Source organism: Coregonus clupeaformis, chromosome 19 (genome assembly GCF_020615455.1).
Source record: "Coregonus clupeaformis isolate EN_2021a chromosome 19, ASM2061545v1, whole genome shotgun sequence".
Lineage (NCBI taxonomy): Eukaryota > Metazoa > Chordata > Actinopteri > Salmoniformes > Salmonidae > Coregonus > Coregonus clupeaformis.
Window position 1 is genome coordinate 14,472,313 of NC_059210.1, and position 23,091 is coordinate 14,495,403.

Genomic DNA, 23,091 nt, shown 5'->3' on the forward strand with positions numbered 1-23,091 from the left:
AAGTGTAAGGATGATATCTGGGCCTGCAGACCTTTTAGGGTCTGTGTCTTTAAGGCCTTTCACGTTAAAAGGGTTGACATGTATCAGGGCTTGCTGAAACAGAGCTTACGTTAGAGGCCTTTATCCAAAACTGAACCAGCAGAAATGAAGTGCTTGTTAAAGAAGGTCTCCCGAGTGGCACAGTGGTCTAAGCTCCAGGCCATCTATAAATCTCTGCTAGGCAAATCCCCGCCTTATCTTAGCTCATTGGTCACCATAGCAACACCCACCCGTAGTATGCGCTCCAGCAGGTATATCTCACTGGTCATCCCCAAAGCCAACACCTCCTTTGGCCGCCATTCCTTCCAGTTCTCTGCTGCCAATGACTGGAACAAATTACAAAAATCTCTGAAGCTGGATACACTTATCTCCCTCACTAACTTTAAGCATCAGTTGTCAGAGCAGCTTACCGATCACTGCACCTGTACACAGCCCATCTGAAATTAGCCCGCCCAACTACCTCATCCCTATATTGTTATTTATTTTGCTCATTTGTACCCCAGTATCTCTATTTGCAAATCATCTCTTGCACATCTATCATTCCAGTGTTAATACTAATTGTAATTATTTTGCACTATAGACTATTTATTGCCTTACCTCCATAACTTGCTACATTTGCACATACTGTATATATACTTATTTCTGTTGTATTTTTGACTTTGTTTTGTTTTACCCCATATGTAACTCTGCGTTGTTGTTTTTATCACACTGCTTTGCTTTATCTTGGCCAGGTCGCAGTTGTAAATGAGAACTTGTTCTCAACTGGCTTACCTGGTTAAATAAAGGTGAAATAAAAATAAAATAAAAAATAAAATTGCAGTGCTAGCTGTGCCACTAGAGATCCTGGTTCGAATCCAGTCTCTGTCGTAGCCGGCCGCGACCGGGAGACCCATGGGGCGGCGCACAATTGGCCCAGGGTAGGGGAGGGAATGGCCGACAGGGGATGTAGCTCAGTTGATAGAGCATGGTGTTTGCAACGCCAGGGTTGTGGGTTCGATTCCCATGGGGGGCCAGTATGAAAAAAAATTAAATATATAATGTATGCACTCACTAACTGTAAGTCGCTCTGGATAAGAGTGTCTGCTAAATGACTAAAATGTAAAGACCCCTACAATACCAGCTGTATCCGTCACTTCATTAGAATCCACCACTATGTGGTCAGGAAGGCCAGAGGATACATTAGAACACTGATTTGATTAATTTTCATAACTTGTTAAGGTTCTCTGTGACCGCTTTCAGATATAAATCTGATTTAGACTTCCTGATCAACCCCCCGTAGACGTGTTTCTTCAGAGCGCTGAAGGAGGTCCAGTCAGCAGCTGTAGCCTAAGGAACATTTATCTGTAATAATTCATTCTGCCAGGTGATCTGAAAATCTGTGCTTCAGAACGTCGCCACGTCAACAATAACTCCCAGCTATTTGTCTCTCGTTGGTCGGTTGGTTCGTCTGCTGTGTTCTGTCTCCTCTCCTCTCTCCACACACACACACACACACACACACACACACACACACACACACACACACACACACACACACACACACACACACACACACACACACACACACACACACACACACACACACACACACACACACACACACACACACACACACACAGTCTCCTCTCCTGCCCTCCAGTCTTCTTTGGCCTTTCTGCTAGAGCAGCCAACAGACTAAATGAACTAAAGAAACAGAGGAATTGAGCTTTTCCTTTACTATGAGTCCTTTTAGCTTTATAAACCTTTATAAACCTAGAATGGTTTTAAAAATATAGATTAATCTTTATGTCCTTTACTGATAGTAATATATATATAATAATATAATAATATAATATATATTACCAGACATTGCCTTATTTTCTTATGTTGAGTCAACAGACTGAATAAAAGAAAGCTACAGAGAAATACTGGAGCCTTTATTTTTTACTAAAGCTGGATACGTTGTTTTAAAAAAAATATATATACTGTATGAGCATTTCAGAAATTCTAATAGTTTCCCTAATTTCAGTTTTTGTGACAAAATAAGCAACTATAGTGTAAAGAATTATTGTACCATCTAAACCGCTGTGAAATATACACAATAATGTGACTCGTAACACACGCACACACACACACGACACACACACACACACACACACACACACACACACACACACACACACACACACACACGCAAACGCACACTGTGGTGATGTGGTGAGTCAGAACTATTACCAGACTGAGTGCATCTTGCTATTTTACACATTAACCGGAAAATCATTTTACACATTAATTTGAAGATAATTTTACACATGAACCCAAAGATCATTTTACACATTAACCTGCAATCACTTTCTCAGTATAGTCCTATTGCTTATTGTAAACTTCTGACAGAGAGGAGAGAGAGAGAGAGAGAGAGAGAGGAGGGAGAGAGAGCGTGCAAGAGGGAGAGAGAGCGAGAGAGAGACAGTGGTGGTGCCAACGATTTTCATCACCTCTACACTTCTAAACTGCGAGATGACTGTGTTCAACTCAAGACAGAATGATGACTGTGTCCAACCCAAGACAGAATGATTACTGTCCAACTCGAGACAGAATGATGACTGTGTCATGAAGCGGATGCTAAACTACATGACTGTTTCACTAGCACAAACTGGAATATGTTCCGGGATTCATCCAATAGCATTGAGGAGTACACCACATCAGTCACCGGCTTCATTAATAAGTGTATCGACGACGTTGTCCCCACAGTGACCGTAAGTACATACCCCAACCAGAAGCCATGGATTACAGGAAACATCCGCACTGAGCTAAAGGGTAGAGCTGCCGCTTTCAAGGAGCGGGACTCTAACCCGGACTCTTATAAGAAATCCCGCTATGCCCTCCGACGAACCATCAAACAGGCAAAGAGTCAATACAGGACTAAAATCGAATCCTACTACACTGGCTCTGACGCTCGTCGGTTGTGGCAGGGCTTGCAAACTATCACAGATTACAATGGGAAACCCAACCGCGAGCTGCCCAGTGACGCAAGCCTACCAGACAAGTTAAATCCCTTCTACGCTTGCTTCGAGGCAAGCAACACTAAACCATGCATGAGAGCACCAGCTGTTTTCCCGACGACTGTGTGATCATGCTCTCCGTAGCCGATGTGAGTAAGACCTTTAAACAGGTCAACATTCCCAAGGCCTCAGGGCCAGATGGATTACCAGGACGTGTACTCAGAGCATGCGCTGACCAGCTGGCAAGTTTCTTCACTGACATTTTCAACCTCTCCCTGACCCAGTCTGTAATACCTACATGTTTCAAGCAGACCACCATAGTCTCTGTGCCCAAGAACGCCAAGGTAACCTGTCTAAATGACTACCGCCCCGTAGCTCTCACATCTGTAGCCATGAAATGCTTTGAAAGGCTGGTCATGGCTCACATCAACACCATCATCCCAGAAACCCTGGACCCACACCAATTCACATACTGCCCCAACAGATCTACAGATGACACAATCTCTATTGCACTCCACACTGCCCTTTTTACCTGGACAAAAGGAACACCTATGTGAGAATGCTATTCATTGACTACAGCTCAGCATTCAACACCATATGCCCTCCAAGCTCATCACTGAGCTAAGGTCCCTGGGACTCAACACTTCCCTCTGCAACTGGATTTTGCACTTCCTGAAGGGCTGCCCCCAGGTGGTGAGGGTAGGCAACAACACATCAACCACGCTGACCCTCAACACGGTAGCCCCTCCGTGGTGCATGCTTAGTCCCAGTGTGGTGCCAGGACAACAACCTCTCCCTCAATGTGAGCAAGACTAAGGAGCTGATCATGGACTACAGGAAAAGGAGGTCAGAGCACGCCCCCCATTCACATCGACGTGGCTGTAGTGGAGTGGGTCGAGAGCTTCAAGTTCCTTGATGTCCACATCACTAAGGACCTATCATGGTCCAAACACACCAAAGCAGTTGTGAAGAGGGCAAGACAACGCCTGTTCTCCCAAAAGATTTTGCATGGATCCTCAGATCCTCAAAATGTTCTACAGCTGCACCATCGAGAGCCTCCTGACTGGTTGCATCACCGCTTGGTATGGCAACTGCTCGGCATCCGACCACAAGGCGCTACAGAGGGCCCAGTACGTCACTGGGGCCTAGCTTCCTGCCATCCAGGACCTCTATACCAGGCGGTGTCAGAGGAGGGCCAAAAAAATATCAAAGACTCCAGCCACACGATTCACAGGCTCGACCCTTATATCAAAGACAGCTTTCAGATATCTCTTTCATATATGGTTATTTGTTGTGGAGCTATATTTCTATATGTTAATTTGCTACACTAGTCTATGGTTCTGTTCTATGGTGTCCCACATTCTGCCCAAGCGCTCCTCTTGTGCAGTAATAACCCATGCAGATCACTGTGCTACTATTAAACAGAGATCCTTGGCTTCTGACACATAACTGCAGGCGGCTTAGTGGTTAAGAGCGTTGTGCCAGTAACCGAAAGGTCGCTGGTTCTAATCCCCGAGCCGACTAGGTGTAAAATCTGTCGATGTGCCCTTGAGCAAGGCACTTAACCCTAATTGCTCCTGTAAGTCGCTCTGGATAAGAGCGTCTGCTAAATGACTGAAAATGTAAAAAAATAACTGCAGTGGACTTGGCTCCTCCCCTCCCTATCTATAGCCTACAGTGGTGGAGGGAGGCAGGACTAGCTAGATAGCTCCTCCCCTCTCTCTCTGTAGCCTACAGTGGTGTATATTGCTTAATTATTGCTCAACTATAATTGAAGGGAGGCAAAACAAACACACAATTATCCCAAACAGAGATTGAGGGAGGGAGGGCGAGGGGGAGTGGTATAGCGGGAGAGAGATGAGGGGGAAGAGAAAGAGAGGCGGGAACAGAACAGAGGTCAAAGGTTGCTGGCAAAAACGGGGTTAGAGGTCAACATGTTCTGTAGTCACGCCTCCTGCTGATTAAGGTTAGAGGCTGCTAGCCTGCTAAACAGACTTTAGACACCGTACATATACAGCTGGGTGGGACAGACAGAGACAGACCAGTTCACAGCTGCTACAGCTACATATACAGAGGTTAGAGACACTTCAGAGCTGCAGAGTTTACATGTAGAGAGAGCTGCTGGACAGACAGACAGACAGACAGACAGACAGACAGACAGACAGACAGACAGACCTCTTCAGAGCTGCAGAGTTTACATGTAGAGAGAGCTGCTGGATACACAGACACACAGACAGACAGACAGACAGACCTCTTCAGAGCTGGTGGTGGAGAGAACATCGCTAGACTGCTAGGCAGCAGCTATGGAAGGATTCTTCAGATCTGCCTTTACAGAGAAGACTCCAAGGTAGGGGAAACTCAGTAGAAATAGAATTGAGTAATACCATACGAATAGAATGAATTCTATTAATAGAAAAATTATATTTCTGTGAGATGAACATGGAGGGACGTTTCAGAGCTGCAGTTACGGAGAGGATTCCTAAGCTGGGGTAATATACATGAGGAGAGACACTCATGGAAGTGGGATGGAGGGAACCGTTGTAGCTTTGTGATATGTAGCTGTGTGATATGTAGCTGTGTGATATGTAGCTGTGTTATATGTAGCTGTGTTATATGTAGCTGTGTTATATGTAGCTGTGTAGCTGTGTTATATGTAGCTGTGTTATATGTAGCTGTGTTATATGTAGCTGTGTGATATGTAGCTGTGTTATATGTAGCTGTGTAGCTGTGTTATATGTAGCTGTGTTATATGTAGCTGTGTAGCTGTGTTATATGTAGCTGTGTAGCTGTGTTATATGTAGCTGTGTAGCTGTGTTATATGTAGCTGTGTGATATGTAGCTGTGTTATATGTAGCTGTGTGATATGTAGCTGTGTTATATATAGCTGTGTAGCTGTGTTATATGTAGCTGTGTGATATGTAGCTGTGTTATATGTAGCTGTGTTATATGTAGCTGTGTTATATGTAGCTGTGTTATATGTAACTGTGTTATATGTAGCTGTGTTATATGTAGCTGTGTTATATGTAGCTGTGTAGCTGTGTAGCTGTGTTATATGTAGCTGTGTAGCTGTGTTATATGTAGCTGTGTGATATGTAGCTGTGTAGCTGTGTTATATGTAGCTGTGTTATATGTAGCTGTGTGATATGTAGCTGTGTTATATGTAACTGTGTTATATGTAGCTGTGTTATATGTAGCTGTGTAGCTGTGTTATATGTAGCTGTGTAGCTGTGTTATATGTAGCTGTGTAGCTGTGTTATATGTAGCTGTGTGATATGTAGCTGTGTTATATGTAGCTGTGTTATATATAGCTGTGTTATATGTAGCTGTGTTATATGTAGCTGTGTTATATGTAGCTGTGTTATATGTAGCTGTGTTATATGTAGCTGTGTTATATGTAGCTGTGTTATATGTAGCTGTGTAGCTGTGTTATATGTAGCTGTGTTATATGTAGCTGTGTTATATGTAGCTGTGTGATATGTAGCTGTGTTATATGTAGCTGTGTAGCTGTGTTATATGTAGCTGTGTGATATGTAGCTGTGTTATATGTAGCTGTGTTATATGTAGCTGTGTTATATGTAGCTGTGTAGCTGTGTTATATGTAGCTGTGTAGCTGTGTTATATGTAGCTGTGTAGCTGTGTTATATGTAGCTGTGTGATATGTAGCTGTGTTATATGTAGCTGTGTGATATGTAGCTGTGTTATATGTAGCTGTGTTATATATAGCTGTGTAGCTGTGTTATATGTAGCTGTGTGATATGTAGCTGTGTTATATGTAGCTGTGTTATATGTAGCTGTGTTATATGTAGCTGTGTTATATGTAACTGTGTTATATGTAGCTGTGTTATATGTAGCTGTGGTATATGTAGCTGTGTAGCTGTGTAGCTGTGTTATATGTAGCTGTGTTATATGTAGCTGTGTAGCTGTGTTATATGTAGCTGTGTAGCTGTGTTATATGTAGCTGTGTGATATGTAGCTGTGTTATATGTAGCTGTGTTATATGTAGCTGTGTGATATGTAGCTGTGTAGCTGTGTTATATGTAGCTGTGTTATATGTAGCTGTGTGATATGTAGCTGTGTTATATGTAACTGTGTTATATGTAGCTGTGTTATATGTAGCTGTGTTATATGTAGCTGTGTAGCTGTGTTATATGTAGCTGTGTAGCTGTGTTATATGTAGCTGTGTAGCTGTGTTATATGTAGCTGTGTGATATGTAGCTGTGTTATATGTAGCTGTGTTATATATAGCTGTGTTATATGTAGCTGTGTTATATGTAGCTGTGTTATATGTAGCTGTGTTATATGTAGCTGTGTTATATGTAGCTGTGTTATATGTAGCTGTGTTATATGTAGCTGTGTTGCTGTGTTATATGTAGCTGTGTAGCTGTGTTATATGTAGCTGTGTAGCTGTGTTATATGTAGCTGTGTAGCTGTGTAGCTGTGTTATATGTAGCTGTGTAGCTGTGTAGCTGTGTTATATGTAGCTGTGTTATATGTAACTGTGTTATATGTAGCTGTGTTATATGTAGCTGTGTTATATGTAGCTGTGTTATATGTAGCTGTGTAGCTGTGTTATATGTAGCTGTGTAGCTGTGTTATATGTAGCTGTGTAGCTGTGTTATATGTAGCTGTGTGATATGTAGCTGTGTTATATGTAGCTGTGTTATATATAGTTGTGTTATATGTAGCTGTGTTATATGTAGCTGTGTTATATGTAGCTGTGTTATATGTAGCTGTGTTATATGTAGCTGTGTTATATGTAACTGTGTTATATGTAGCTGTGTTATATGTAGTTGTGTAGCTGTGTTATATGTAGCTGTGTAGCTGTGTTATATGTAGCTGTGTAGCTGTGTTATATGTAGCTGTGTAGCTGTGTTATATGTAGCTGTGTTATATGTAGCTGTGTTATATGTAGCTGTGTTATATGTAGCTGTGTTATATGTAGCTGTGTAGCTGTGGTATATGTAGCTGTGTAGCTGTGTTATATGTAGCTGTGTAGCTGTGTTATATGTAGCTGTGTATCTGTGTTATATGTAGCTGTGTTATATGTAGCTGTGTTATATGTAGCTGTGTTATATGTAGCTGTGTTATATGTAGCTGTGTTATATGTAGCTGTGTAGCTGTGTTATATGTAGCTGTGTAGCTGTGTTATATGTAGCTGTGTAGCTGTGTTATATGTAGCTGTGTTATATGTAGCTGTGTAGCTGTGTTATATGTAGCTGTGTGATATGTAGCTGTGTGATATGTAGCTGTGTTATATGTAGCTGTGTGATATGTAGCTGTGTTATATGTAGCTGTGTGATATGTAGCTTTGTTATATGTAGCTGTGTGATATGTAGCTGTGTTATATGTAGCTGTGTGATATGTAGCTGTGTTATATGTAGCTATGTTATATGTAGCTGTGTTATATGTAGCTGTGTTATATGTAGCTGTGTTATATGTAGCTGTGTTATATGTAGCTGTGTTATATGTAGCTGTGTTATATGTAGCTGTGTAGCTGTGTTATATGTAGCTGTGTTATATGTAGCTGTGTAGCTGTGTTATATGTAGCTGTGTAGCTGTGTTATATGTAGCTGTGTTATATGTAGCTGTGTTATATGTAGCTGTGTTATATGTAGCTGTGTTATATGTAGCTGTGTTATATGTAGCTGTGTTATATGTAGCCGTGTTATATGTAGCTGTGTTAAATGTAGCTGTGTTATATGTAGCTGTGTTATATGTAGCTGTGTTATATGTAGCTGTGTTATATGTAGCTGTGTTATATGTAGCTGTGTGATATGTAGCTGTGTTATATGTAGCTGTGTTATATGTAGCTGTGTTATATGTAACTGTGTTATATGTAGCTGTGTTATATGTAGCTGTGTTATATGTAGCTGTGTAGCTGTGTTATATGTAGCTGTGTGATATGTAGCTGTGTTATATGTAGCTGTGTGATATGTAGCTGTGTTATATGTAGCTGTGTTATATATAGCTGTGTAGCTGTGTTATATGTAGCTGTGTGATATGTAGCTGTGTTATATGTAGCTGTGTTATATGTAGCTGTGTTATATGTAGCTGTGTTATATGTAACTGTGTTATATGTAGCTGTGTTATATGTAGCTGTGGTATATGTAGCTGTGTAGCTGTGTAGCTGTGTTATATGTAGCTGTGTTATATGTAGCTCTGTTATATGTAGCTGTGTTATATGTAGCTGTGTAGCTGTGTTATATGTAGCTGTGTAGCTGTGTTATATGTAGCTGTGTAGCTGTGTTATATGTAGCTGTGTTATATGTAGCTGTGTTATATGTAGCTGTGTTATATGTAGCTGTGTTATATGTAGCTGTGTGATATGTAGCTGTGTTATATGTAGCTGTGTTATATATAGCTGTGTTATATGTAGCTGTGTTATATGTAGCTGTGTTATATGTAGCTGTGTTATATGTAGCTGTGTTATATGTAGCTGTGTGATATGTAGCTGTGTGATATGTAGCTGTGTTATATGTAGCTGTGTTATATGTAGCTGTGTTATATGTAGCTGTGTTATATGTAGCTGCGTTATATGTAGCTGTGTAATATGTAGCTGTGTGATATGTAGCTGTGTGATTTGTAGCTGTGTTATATGTAGCTGTGTTATATGTAGCTGTGTGATATGTAGCTGTGTTATATGTAGCCGTGTTATATGTAGCTGTGTTAAATGTAGCTGTGTTATATGTAGCTGTGTTATATGTAGCTGTGTTATATGTAGCTGTGTTATATGTAGCTGTGTTATATGTAGCTGTGTGATATGTAGCTGTGTAGCTGTGTTATATGTAGCTGTGTAGCTGTGTTATATGTAGCTGTGTAGCTGTGTTATATGTAGCTGTGTGATATGTAGCTGTGTTATATGTAGCTGTGTGATATGTAGCTGTGTTATATGTAGCTGTGTTATATATAGCTGTGTAGCTGTGTTATATGTAGCTGTGTGATATGTAGCTGTGTTATATGTAGCTGTGTTATATGTAGCTGTGTTATATGTAGCTGTGTTATATGTAACTGTGTTATATGTAGCTGTGTTATATGTGGCTGTGGTATATGTAGCTGTGTAGCTGTGTAGCTGTGTTATATGTAGCTGTGTTATATGTAGCTGTGTAGCTGTGTTATATGTAGCTGTGTAGCTGTGTTATATGTAGCTGTGTGATATGTAGCTGTGTTATATGTAGCTGTGTTATATGTAGCTGTGTGATATGTAGCTGTGTAGCTGTGTTATATGTAGCTGTGTTATATGTAGCTGTGTGATATGTAGCTGTGTTATATGTAACTGTGTTATATGTAGCTGTGTTATATGTAGCTGTGTTATATGTAGCTGTGTAGCTGTGTTATATGTAGCTGTGTAGCTGTGTTATATGTAGCTGTGTAGCTGTGTTATATGTAGCTGTGTGATATGTAGCTGTGTTATATGTAGCTGTGTTATATGTAGCTGTGTTATATGTAGCTGTGTAGCTGTGTTATATGTAGCTGTGTAGCTGTGTTATATGTAGCTGTGTAGCTGTGTTATATGTAGCTGTGTAGCTGTGTAGCTGTGTTATATGTAGCTGTGTAGCTGTGTAGCTGTGTTATATGTAGCTGTGTTATATGTAACTGTGTTATATGTAGCTGTGTTATATGTAGCTGTGTTATATGTAGCTGTGTTATATGTAGCTGTGTAGCTGTGTTATATGTAGCTGTGTAGCTGTGTTATATGTAGCTGTGTAGCTGTGTTATATGTAGCTGTGTGATATGTAGCTGTGTTATATGTAGCTGTGTTATATATAGCTGTGTTATATGTAGCTGTGTTATATGTAGCTGTGTTATATGTAGCTGTGTTATATGTAGCTGTGTTATATGTAGCTGTGTTATATGTAACTGTGTTATATGTAGCTGTGTTATATGTAGTTGTGTAGCTGTGTTATATGTAGCTGTGTAGCTGTGTTATATGTAGCTGTGTAGCTGTGTTATATGTAGCTGTGTAGCTGTGTTATATGTAGCTGTGTTATATGTAGCTGTGTTATATGTAGCTGTGTTATATGTAGCTGTGTTATATGTAGCTGTGTAGCTGTGGTATATGTAGCTGTGTAGCTGTGTTATATGTAGCTGTGTAGCTGTGTTATATGTAGCTGTGTATCTGTGTTATATGTAGCTGTGTTATATGTAGCTGTGTTATATGTAGCTGTGTTATATGTAGCTGTGTTATATGTAGCTGTGTTATATGTAGCTGTGTTATATGTAGCTGTGTAGCTGTGTTATATGTAGCTGTGTAGCTGTGTTATATGTAGCTGTGTAGCTGTGTTATATGTAGCTGTGTTATATGTAGCTGTGTAGCTGTGTTATATGTAGCTGTGTGATATGTAGCTGTGTGATATGTAGCTGTGTTATATGTAGCTGTGTGATATGTAGCTGTGTTATATGTAGCTGTGTGATATGTAGCTTTGTTATATGTAGCTGTGTGATATGTAGCTGTGTTATATGTAGCTGTGTGATATGTAGCTGTGTTATATGTAGCTATGTTATATGTAGCTGTGTTATATGTAGCTGTGTTATATGTAGCTGTGTTATATGTAGCTGTGTTATATGTAGCTGTGTTATATGTAGCTGTGTTATATGTAGCTGTGTAGCTGTGTTATATGTAGCTGTGTTATATGTAGCTGTGTTATATGTAGCTGTGTTATATGTAGCTGTGTAGCTGTGTTATATGTAGCTGTGTTATATGTAGCTGTGTTATATGTAGCTGTGTTATATGTAGCTGTGTTATATGTAGCTGTGTTATATGTAGCTGTGTGATATGTAGCTGTGTAGCTGTGTTATATGTAGCTGTGTTATATGTAGCTCTGTTATATGTAGCTGTGTTATATGTAGCTGTGTAGCTGTGTTATATGTAGCTGTGTAGCTGTGTTATATGTAGCTGTGTAGCTGTGTTATATGTAGCTGTGTTATATGTAGCTGTGTTATATGTAGCTGTGTTATATGTAGCTGTGTTATATGTAGCTGTGTGATATGTAGCTGTGTTATATGTAGCTGTGTTATATATAGCTGTGTTATATGTAGCTGTGTTATATGTAGCTGTGTTATATGTAGCTGTGTTATATGTAGCTGTGTTATATGTAGCTGTGTGATATGTAGCTGTGTGATATGTAGCTGTGTTATATGTAGCTGTGTTATATGTAGCTGTGTTATATGTAGCTGTGTTATATGTAGCTGCGTTATATGTAGCTGTGTAATATGTAGCTGTGTGATATGTAGCTGTGTGATTTGTAGCTGTGTTATATGTAGCTGTGTTATATGTAGCTGTGTGATATGTAGCTGTGTTATATGTAGCCGTGTTATATGTAGCTGTGTTAAATGTAGCTGTGTTATATGTAGCTGTGTTATATGTAGCTGTGTTATATGTAGCTGTGTTATATGTAGCTGTGTTATATGTAGCTGTGTGATATGTAGCTGTGTGATATGTAGCTGTGTAATATGTAGCTATGTAGCTGTGTGATATGTAGCTGTGTGATATGTAGCTGTGTTATAAGTAGCTGTGTTATATGTAGCTGTGTAGATGTGTTATATGTAGCTGTGTGATATGTAGCTATGTAGCTGTGTGATATGTAGCTGTGTGATATGTAGCTGTGTTATATGTAGCTGTGTTATATGTAGCTGTGTAGCTGTGTTATATGTAGCTGTGTTATATGTAGCTGTGTTATATGTAGCTGTGTTATATGTAGCTGTGTAGCTGTGTTATATGTAGCTGTGTGATATGTAGCTATGTAGCTGTGTGATATGTAGCTGTGTGATATGTAGCTATGTAGCTGTGTTATATGTAGCTGTGTTATATGTACCTGTGTTATATGTAGCTGTGTGATATGTAGCTGTGTGATATGTAGCTGTGTTATATGTAGCTGTGTGATATGTAGCTGTGTAGCTGTGTGATATGTAGCTGTGTGATATGTAGCTGTGTAGCTGTGTTATATGTAGCTGTGTTATATGTAGCTGTGTTATATGTAGCTGTGTTATATGTAGCTGTGTTATATGTAGCTGTGTTATATGTAGCTGTGTGATATGTAGCTGTGTGATATGTAGCTGTGTAGCTGTGTGATACGTAGCTGTGTGATATGTAGCTGTGTAGCTGTGTTATATGTAGCTGTGTTATATGTAGCTGTGTTATATGTAGCTGTGTGATATGTAGCTATGTAGCTGTGTGATATGTAGCTGTGTGATATGTAGCTATGTAGCTGTGTTATATATAGCTGTGTTATATGTACCTGTGTTATATGTAGCTGTGTGATATGTAGCTGTGTGATATGTAGCTGTGTTATATGTAGCTGTGTAGCTGTGTTATATGTAGCTGTGTTATATGTAGCTGTGTGATATGTAGCTGTGTGATATGTAGCTGTGTTATATGTAGCTGTGTTATATGTAGCTGTGTGATATGTAGCTGTGTTATATGTAGCTGTGTGATATGTAGCTGTGTTATATGTAGCTGTGTGATATGTACCTGTGTTATATGTAGCTGTGTTATATGTAGCTGTGTGATATGTAGCTGTGTGATATGTAGCTGTGTGATATGTAGCTGTGTTATATGTAGCTGTGTTATATGTAGCTGTGTGATATGTAGCTGTGTGATATGTAGCTGTGTGATATGTAGCTGTGTTATATGTAGCTGTGTTATATGTAGCTGTGTGATGTGTAGCTGTGTGATGTGTAGCTGTGTGATATGTAGCTGTGTAGCTGTGTTATATGTAGCTGTGTTATATGTAGCTGTGTGATATGTAGCTGTGTGATATGTAGCTGTGTTATATGTAGCTGTGTTATATGTAGCTGTGTGATATGTAGCTGTGTTATATGTAGCTGTGTGATATGTAGCTGTGTTATATGTAGCTGTGTGATATGTACCTGTGTTATATGTAGCTGTGTTATATGTAGCTGTGTGATATGTAGCTGTGTGATATGTAGCTGTGTGATATGTAGCTGTGTTATATGTAGCTGTGTTATATGTAGCTGTGTGATATGTAGCTGTGTGATATGTAGCTGTGTGATATGTAGCTGTGTTATATGTAGCTGTGTTATATGTAGCTGTGTGATGTGTAGCTGTGTGATGTGTAGCTGTGTGATATGTAGCTGTGTTATATGTAGCTGTGTTATATGTAGCTGTGTTATATGTAGCTGTGTGATATGTAGCTGTGTTATATGTAGCTGTGTTATATGTAGCTGTGTGATATGTAGCTGTGTAGCTGTGTGATATGTAGCTGTGTTATATGTAACTGTGTTATATGTAGCTGTGTGATATGTAGCTGTGTGATATGTAGCTGTGTTATATGTAGCTGTGTGATATGTAACTGTGTTATATGTAGCTGTGTGATATGTAGCTGTGTGATATGTAGCTGTGTTATATGTAGCTGTGTGATATGTTGCTGTGTTATATGTAGCTGTGTGATATGTAGCTGTGTTATATGTAGCTGTGTTATATGTAGCTGTGTAGCTGTGTGATATGTAGCTGTGTTATATGTAGCTGTGTTATATGTAGCTGTGTTATATGTAGCTGTGTTATATGTAGCTGTGTTATATGTAGCTGTGTAGCTGTGTTATATGTAGCTGTGTGATATGTAGCTGTGTTATATGTAGCTGTGTAGCTGTGTTATATGTAGCTGTGTGATATGTAGCTGTGTTATATGTAGCTGTGTAGCTGTGTGATATGTAGCTGTGTTATATGTAGCTGTGTAACTGTGTTATATGTAGCTGTGTGATATGTAGCTGTGTTATATGTAGCTGTGTAGCTGTGTGATATGTAGCTGTGTGATATGTAGCTGTGTTATATGTAGCTGTGTGATATGTAGCTGTGTAGCTGTGTGATATGTAGCTGTGTAGCTGTGTTATATGTAGCTGTGTGATATGTAGCTGTGTTATATGTAGCTGTGTGATATGTAGCTGTGTTATATGTAGCTGTGTGATATGTAACTGTGTGATATGTACCTGTGTGATATGTAGCTGTGTTATATGTAGCTGTGTTATATGTAGCTGTGTGATATGTAGCTGTGTTATATGTAGCTGTGTTATATGTAGCTGTGTTATATGTAGCTGTGTGATATGTAGCTGTGTTATATGTAGCTGTGTGATATGTACCTGTGTGATATGTAGCTGTGTAGCTGTGTTATATGTAGCTGTGTTATATGTAACTGTGTTATATGTAGCTGTGTTATATGTAGCTGTGTAGCTGTGTGATATGTAGCTGTGTGATATGTAGCTGTGTGATATGTTGCTGTGTTATATGTAGCTGTGTTATATGTAGCTGTGTGATATGTAGCTGTGTTATATGTAGCTGTGTGATATGTAACTGTGTGATATGTACCTGTGTGATATGTAGCTGTGTAGCTGTGTGATATGTAGCTGTGTGATATGTAGCTGTGTGATATGTAGCTGTGTGATATGTAGCTGTGTGATATGTAGCTGTGTTATATGTAGCTGTGTTATATGTAGCTGTGTGATATGTAGCTGTGTAGCTGTGTGATATGTAGCTGTGTTATATGTAGCTGTGTGATATGTAGCTGTGTAGCTGTGTGATATGTAGCTGTGTAGCTGTGTTATATGTAGCTGTGTTATATGTAGCTGTGTGATATGTAGCTGTGTGATATGTAGCTGTGTTATATGTAACTGTGTTATGTGTAGCTGTGTGATATGTAACTGTGTTATATGTAGCTGTGTAGCTGTGTTATATGTAGCTGTGTTATATGTAGCTGTGTAGCTGTGTGATATGTAGCTGTGTTATATGTAGCTGTGTTGTATGTAGCTGTGTGATATGTAGCTGTGTTATATGTAGCTGTGTTATATGTAGCTGTGTTATATGTAGCTGTGTAGCTGTGTTATATGTAGCTGTGTTATATGTAGCTGTGTGATATGTAGCTGTGTGATATGTAGCTGTGGTATATGTAGCTGTGTTATATGTAGCTGTGTGATGTGTAGCTGTGTTATATGTAGCTGTGTTATATGTAGCTGTGTGATATGTAGCTGTGTGATGTGTAGCTGTGTGATATGTAGCTGTGTTATATGTAGCTGTGTTATATGTAGCTGTGTGATGTGTAGCTGTGTGATATGTAGCTGTGTTATATGTAGCTGTGTTATATGTAGCTGTGTTATATGTAGCTTTGTGATATATGTAGCTGTGTTATATGTAGCTGTGTTATATGTAGCTGTGTTATATGTAGCTGTGTTATATGTAGCTGTGTTATATGTAGCTGTGTTATATGTAGCTGTGTAGCTGTGTTATATGTAGCTGTGTTATATGTAGCTGTGTTATATGTATCTGTGTTATATGTAGCTGTGTAGCTGTGTTATATGTAGCTGTGTTATATGTAGCTGTGTTATATGTAGCTGTGTTATATGTAGCTGTGTTATATGTAGCTGTGTTATATGTAGCTGTGTGATATGTAGCTGTGTAGCTGTGTTATATGTAGCTGTGTTATATGTAGCTCTGTTATATGTAGCTGTGTTATATGTAGCTGTGTAGCTGTGTTATATGTAGCTGTGTAGCTGTGTTATATGTAGCTGTGTAGCTGTGTTATATGTAGCTGTGTTATATGTAGCTGTGTTATATGTAGCTGTGTTATATGTAGCTGTGTTATATGTAGCTGTGTGATATGTAGCTGTGTTATATGTAGCTGTGTTATATATAGCTGTGTTATATGTAGCTGTGTTATATGTAGCTGTGTTATATGTAGCTGTGTTATATGTAGCTGTGTTATATGTAGCTGTGTGATATGTAGCTGTGTGATATGTAGCTGTGTTATATGTAGCTGTGTTATATGTAGCTGTGTTATATGCAGCTGTGTTATATGTAGCTGCGTTATATGTAGCTGTGTAATATGTAGCTGTGTGATATGTAGCTGTGTGATTTGTAGCTGTGTTATATGTAGCTGTGTTATATGTAGCTGTGTGATATGTAGCTGTGTTATATGTAGCCGTGTTATATGTAGCTGTGTTAAATGTAGCTGTGTTATATGTAGCTGTGTTATATGTAGCTGTGTTATATGTAGCTGTGTTATATGTAGCTGTGTTATATGTAGCTGTGTGATATGTAGCTGTGTGATATGTAGCTGTGTAATATGTAGCTATGTAGCTGTGTGATATGTAGCTGTGTGATATGTAGCTGTGTTATAAGTAGCTGTGTTATATGTAGCTGTGTAGATGTGTTATATGTAGCTGTGTGATATGTAGCTATGTAGCTGTGTGATATGTAGCTGTGTGATATGTAGCTGTGTTATATGTAGCTGTGTTATATGTAGCTGTGTAGCTGTGTTATATGTAGCTGTGTTATATGTAGCTGTGTTATATGTAGCTGTGTTATATGTAGCTGTGTAGCTGTGTTATATTTAGCTGTGTGATATGTAGCTATGTAGCTGTGTGATATGTAGCTGTGTGATATGTAGCTATGTAGCTGTGTCATATGTAGCTGTGTTATATGTACCTGTGTTATATGTAGCTGTGTGATATGTAGCTGTGTGATATGTAGCTGTGTTATATGTAGCTGTGTGATATGTAGCTGTGTAGCTGTGTGATATGTAGCTGTGTGATATGTAGCTGTGTAGCTGTGTTATATGTAGCTGTGTTATATGTAGCTGTGTTATATGTAGCTGTGTTATATGTAGCTGTGTTATATGTAGCTGTGTTATATGTAGCTGTGTGATATGTAGCTGTGTGATATGTAGCTGTGTAGCTGTGTGATACGTAGCTGTGTGATATGTAGCTGTGTAGCTGTGTTATATGTAGCTGTGTTATATGTAGCTGTGTTATATGTAGCTGTGTGATATGTAGCTATGTAGCTGTGTGATATGTAGCTGTGTGATATGTAGCTATGTAGCTGTGTTATATATAGCTGTGTTATATGTACCTGTGTTATATGTAGCTGTGTGATATGTAGCTGTGTGATATGTAGCTGTGTTATATGTAGCTGTGTAGCTGTGTTATATGTAGCTGTGTTATATGTAGCTGTGTGATATGTAGCTGTGTGATATGTAGCTGTGTTATATGTAGCTGTGTTATATGTAGCTGTGTGATATGTAGCTGTGTTATATGTAGCTGTGTGATATGTAGCTGTGTTATATGTAGCTGTGTGATATGTACCTGTGTTATATGTAGCTGTGTTATATGTAGCTGTGTGATATGTAGCTGTGTGATATGTAGCTGTGTTATATGTAGCTGTGTTATATGTAGCTGTGTGATATGTAGCTGTGTGATATGTAGCTGTGTGATATGTAGCTGTGTTATATGTAGCTGTGTTATATGTAGCTGTGTGATGTGTAGCTGTGTGATGTGTAGCTGTGTGATATGTAGCTGTGTAGCTGTGTTATATGTAGCTGTGTTATATGTAGCTGTGTGATATGTAGCTGTGTGATATGTAGCTGTGTTATATGTAGCTGTGTTATATGTAGCTGTGTGATATGTAGCTGTGTTATATGTAGCTGTGTGATATGTAGCTGTGTTATATGTAGCTGTGTGATATGTACCTGTGTTATATGTAGCTGTGTTATATGTAGCTGTGTGATATGTAGCTGTGTGATATGTAGCTGTGTGATATGTAGCTGTGTTATATGTAGCTGTGTTATATGTAGCTGTGTGATATGTAGCTGTGTGATATGTAGCTGTGTGATATGTAGCTGTGTTATATGTAGCTGTGTTATATGTAGCTGTGTGATGTGTAGCTGTGTGATGTGTAGCTGTGTGATATGTAGCTGTGTTATATGTAGCTGTGTTATATGTAGCTGTGTTATATGTAGCTGTGTGATATGTAGCTGTGTTATATGTAGCTGTGTTATATGTAGCTGTGTGATATGTAGCTGTGTAGCTGTGTGATATGTAGCTGTGTTATATGTAACTGTGTTATATGTAGCTGTGTGATATGTAGCTGTGTGATATGTAGCTGTGTTATATGTAGCTGTGTGATATGTAACTGTGTTATATGTAGCTGTGTGATATGTAGCTGTGTGATATGTAGCTGTGTTATATGTAGCTGTGTGATATGTTGCTGTGTTATATGTAGCTGTGTGATATGTAGCTGTGTTATATGTAGCTGTGTTATATGTAGCTGTGTAGCTGTGTGATATGTAGCTGTGTTATATGTAGCTGTGTTATATGTAGCTGTGTTATATGTAGCTGTGTTATATGTAGCTGTGTTATATGTAGCTGTGTAGCTGTGTTATATGTAGCTGTGTGATATGTAGCTGTGTTATATGTAGCTGTGTAGCTGTGTTATATGTAGCTGTGTGATATGTAGCTGTGTTATATGTAGCTGTGTAGCTGTGTGATATGTAGCTGTGTTATATGTAGCTGTGTAACTGTGTTATATGTAGCTGTGTGATATGTAGCTGTGTTATATGTAGCTGTGTAGCTGTGTGATATGTAGCTGTGTGATATGTAGCTGTGTTATATGTAGCTGTGTGATATGTAGCTGTGTAGCTGTGTGATATGTAGCTGTGTAGCTGTGTTATATGTAGCTGTGTGATATGTAGCTGTGTTATATGTAGCTGTGTGATATGTAGCTGTGTTATATGTAGCTGTGTGATATGTAACTGTGTGATATGTACCTGTGTGATATGTAGCTGTGTTATATGTAGCTGTGTTATATGTAGCTGTGTGATATGTAGCTGTGTTATATGTAGCTGTGTTATATGTAGCTGTGTTATATGTAGCTGTGTGATATGTAGCTGTGTTATATGTAGCTGTGTGATATGTACCTGTGTGATATGTAGCTGTGTAGCTGTGTTATATGTAGCTGTGTTATATGTAGCTGTGTTATATATAGCTGTGTTATATGTAGCTGTGTTATATGTAGCTGTGTTATATGTAGCTGTGTTATATGTAGCTGTGTTATATGTAGCTGTGTGATATGTAGCTGTGTGATATGTAGCTGTGTTATATGTAGCTGTGTTATATGTAGCTGTGTTATATGCAGCTGTGTTATATGTAGCTGCGTTATATGTAGCTGTGTAATATGTAGCTGTGTGATATGTAGCTGTGTGATTTGTAGCTGTGTTATATGTAGCTGTGTTATATGTAGCTGTGTGATATGTAGCTGTGTTATATGTAGCCGTGTTATATGTAGCTGTGTTAAATGTAGCTGTGTTATATGTAGCTGTGTTATATGTAGCTGTGTTATATGTAGCTGTGTTATATGTAGCTGTGTTATATGTAGCTGTGTGATATGTAGCTGTGTGATATGTAGCTGTGTAATATGTAGCTATGTAGCTGTGTGATATGTAGCTGTGTGATATGTAGCTGTGTTATAAGTAGCTGTGTTATATGTAGCTGTGTAGATGTGTTATATGTAGCTGTGTGATATGTAGCTATGTAGCTGTGTGATATGTAGCTGTGTGATATGTAGCTGTGTTATATGTAGCTGTGTTATATGTAGCTGTGTAGCTGTGTTATATGTAGCTGTGTTATATGTAGCTGTGTTATATGTAGCTGTGTTATATGTAGCTGTGTAGCTGTGTTATATGTAGCTGTGTGATATGTAGCTATGTAGCTGTGTGATATGTAGCTGTGTGATATGTAGCTATGTAGCTGTGTTATATGTAGCTGTGTTATATGTACCTGTGTTATATGTAGCTGTGTGATATGTAGCTGTGTGATATGTAGCTGTGTTATATGTAGCTGTGTGATATGTAGCTGTGTAGCTGTGTGATATGTAGCTGTGTGATATGTAGCTGTGTAGCTGTGTTATATGTAGCTGTGTTATATGTAGCTGTGTTATATGTAGCTGTGTTATATGTAGCTGTGTTATATGTAGCTGTGTTATATGTAGCTGTGTGATATGTAGCTGTGTGATATGTAGCTGTGTAGCTGTGTGATACGTAGCTGTGTGATATGTAGCTGTGTAGCTGTGTTATATGTAGCTGTGTTATATGTAGCTGTGTTATATGTAGCTGTGTGATATGTAGCTATGTAGCTGTGTGATATGTAGCTGTGTGATATGTAGCTATGTAGCTGTGTTATATATAGCTGTGTTATATGTACCTGTGTTATATGTAGCTGTGTGATATGTAGCTGTGTGATATGTAGCTGTGTTATATGTAGCTGTGTAGCTGTGTTATATGTAGCTGTGTTATATGTAGCTGTGTGATATGTAGCTGTGTGATATGTAGCTGTGTTATATGTAGCTGTGTTATATGTAGCTGTGTGATATGTAGCTGTGTTATATGTAGCTGTGTGATATGTAGCTGTGTTATATGTAGCTGTGTGATATGTACCTGTGTTATATGTAGCTGTGTTATATGTAGCTGTGTGATATGTAGCTGTGTGATATGTAGCTGTGTGATATGTAGCTGTGTTATATGTAGCTGTGTTATATGTAGCTGTGTGATATGTAGCTGTGTGATATGTAGCTGTGTGATATGTAGCTGTGTTATATGTAGCTGTGTTATATGTAGCTGTGTGATGTGTAGCTGTGTGATGTGTAGCTGTGTGATATGTAGCTGTGTAGCTGTGTTATATGTAGCTGTGTTATATGTAGCTGTGTGATATGTAGCTGTGTGATATGTAGCTGTGTTATATGTAGCTGTGTTATATGTGGCTGTGTGATATGTAGCTGTGTTATATGTAGCTGTGTGATATGTAGCTGTGTTATATGTAGCTGTGTGATATGTACCTGTGTTATATGTAGCTGTGTTATATGTAGCTGTGTGATATGTAGCTGTGTGATATGTAGCTGTGTGATATGTAGCTGTGTTATATGTAGCTGTGTTATATGTAGCTGTGTGATATGTAGCTGTGTGATATGTAGCTGTGTGATATGTAGCTGTGTTATATGTAGCTGTGTTATATGTAGCTGTGTGATGTGTAGCTGTGTGATGTGTAGCTGTGTGATATGTAGCTGTGTTATATGTAGCTGTGTTATATGTAGCTGTGTTATATGTAGCTGTGTGATATGTAGCTGTGTTATATGTAGCTGTGTTATATGTAGCTGTGTGATATGTAGCTGTGTAGCTGTGTGATATGTAGCTGTGTTATATGTAACTGTGTTATATGTAGCTGTGTGATATGTAGCTGTGTGATATGTAGCTGTGTTATATGTAGCTGTGTGATATGTAACTGTGTTATATGTAGCTGTGTGATATGTAGCTGTGTGATATGTAGCTGTGTTATATGTAGCTGTGTGATATGTTGCTGTGTTATATGTAGCTGTGTGATATGTAGCTGTGTTATATGTAGCTGTGTTATATGTAGCTGTGTAGCTGTGTGATATGTAGCTGTGTTATATGTAGCTGTGTTATATGTAGCTGTGTTATATGTAGCTGTGTTATATGTAGCTGTGTTATATGTAGCTGTGTAGCTGTGTTATATGTAGCTGTGTGATATGTAGCTGTGTTATATGTAGCTGTGTAGCTGTGTTATATGTAGCTGTGTGATATGTAGCTGTGTTATATGTAGCTGTGTAGCTGTGTGATATGTAGCTGTGTTATATGTAGCTGTGTAACTGTGTTATATGTAGCTGTGTGATATGTAGCTGTGTTATATGTAGCTGTGTAGCTGTGTGATATGTAGCTGTGTGATATGTAGCTGTGTTATATGTAGCTGTGTGATATGTAGCTGTGTAGCTGTGTGATATGTAGCTGTGTAGCTGTGTTATATGTAGCTGTGTGATATGTAGCTGTGTTATATGTAGCTGTGTGATATGTAGCTGTGTTATATGTAGCTGTGTGATATGTAACTGTGTGATATGTACCTGTGTGATATGTAGCTGTGTTATATGTAGCTGTGTTATATGTAGCTGTGTGATATGTAGCTGTGTTATATGTAGCTGTGTTATATGTAGCTGTGTTATATGTAGCTGTGTGATATGTAGCTGTGTTATATGTAGCTGTGTGATATGTACCTGTGTGATATGTAGCTGTGTAGCTGTGTTATATGTGGCTGTGTTATATGTAACTGTGTTATATGTAGCTGTGTTATATGTAGCTGTGTAGCTGTGTGATATGTAGCTGTGTGATATGTAGCTGTGTGATATGTTGCTGTGTTATATGTAGCTGTGTTATATGTAGCTGTGTGATATGTAGCTGTGTTATATGTAGCTGTGTGATATGTAACTGTGTGATATGTACCTGTGTGA

The 23,091-nt window shown here is 38.6% G+C and overlaps 1 protein-coding gene across 3 annotated transcripts in view; it reads left to right on the forward strand.

Annotated features, from left to right (window-relative positions):
* Positions 1-23,091, forward strand: part of LOC121531587 (synaptotagmin-7-like) — a 117,318-nt gene that overhangs the window by 40,740 nt on the left and 53,487 nt on the right. Inside the window, exon 1 of one of the 3 annotated variants that reach the window (XM_045205145.1) lies at positions 5,051-5,367. The exons of the other annotated variants lie outside the window; for them this stretch is intronic. Coding sequence (XP_045061080.1) covers positions 5,324-5,367 — 44 coding nt within the window. The 5' untranslated portion in view covers positions 5,051-5,323. Of the gene's footprint in view, positions 1-5,050; positions 5,368-23,091 lie in introns of those variants that run through there. 3 annotated transcript variants of the gene reach the window in all.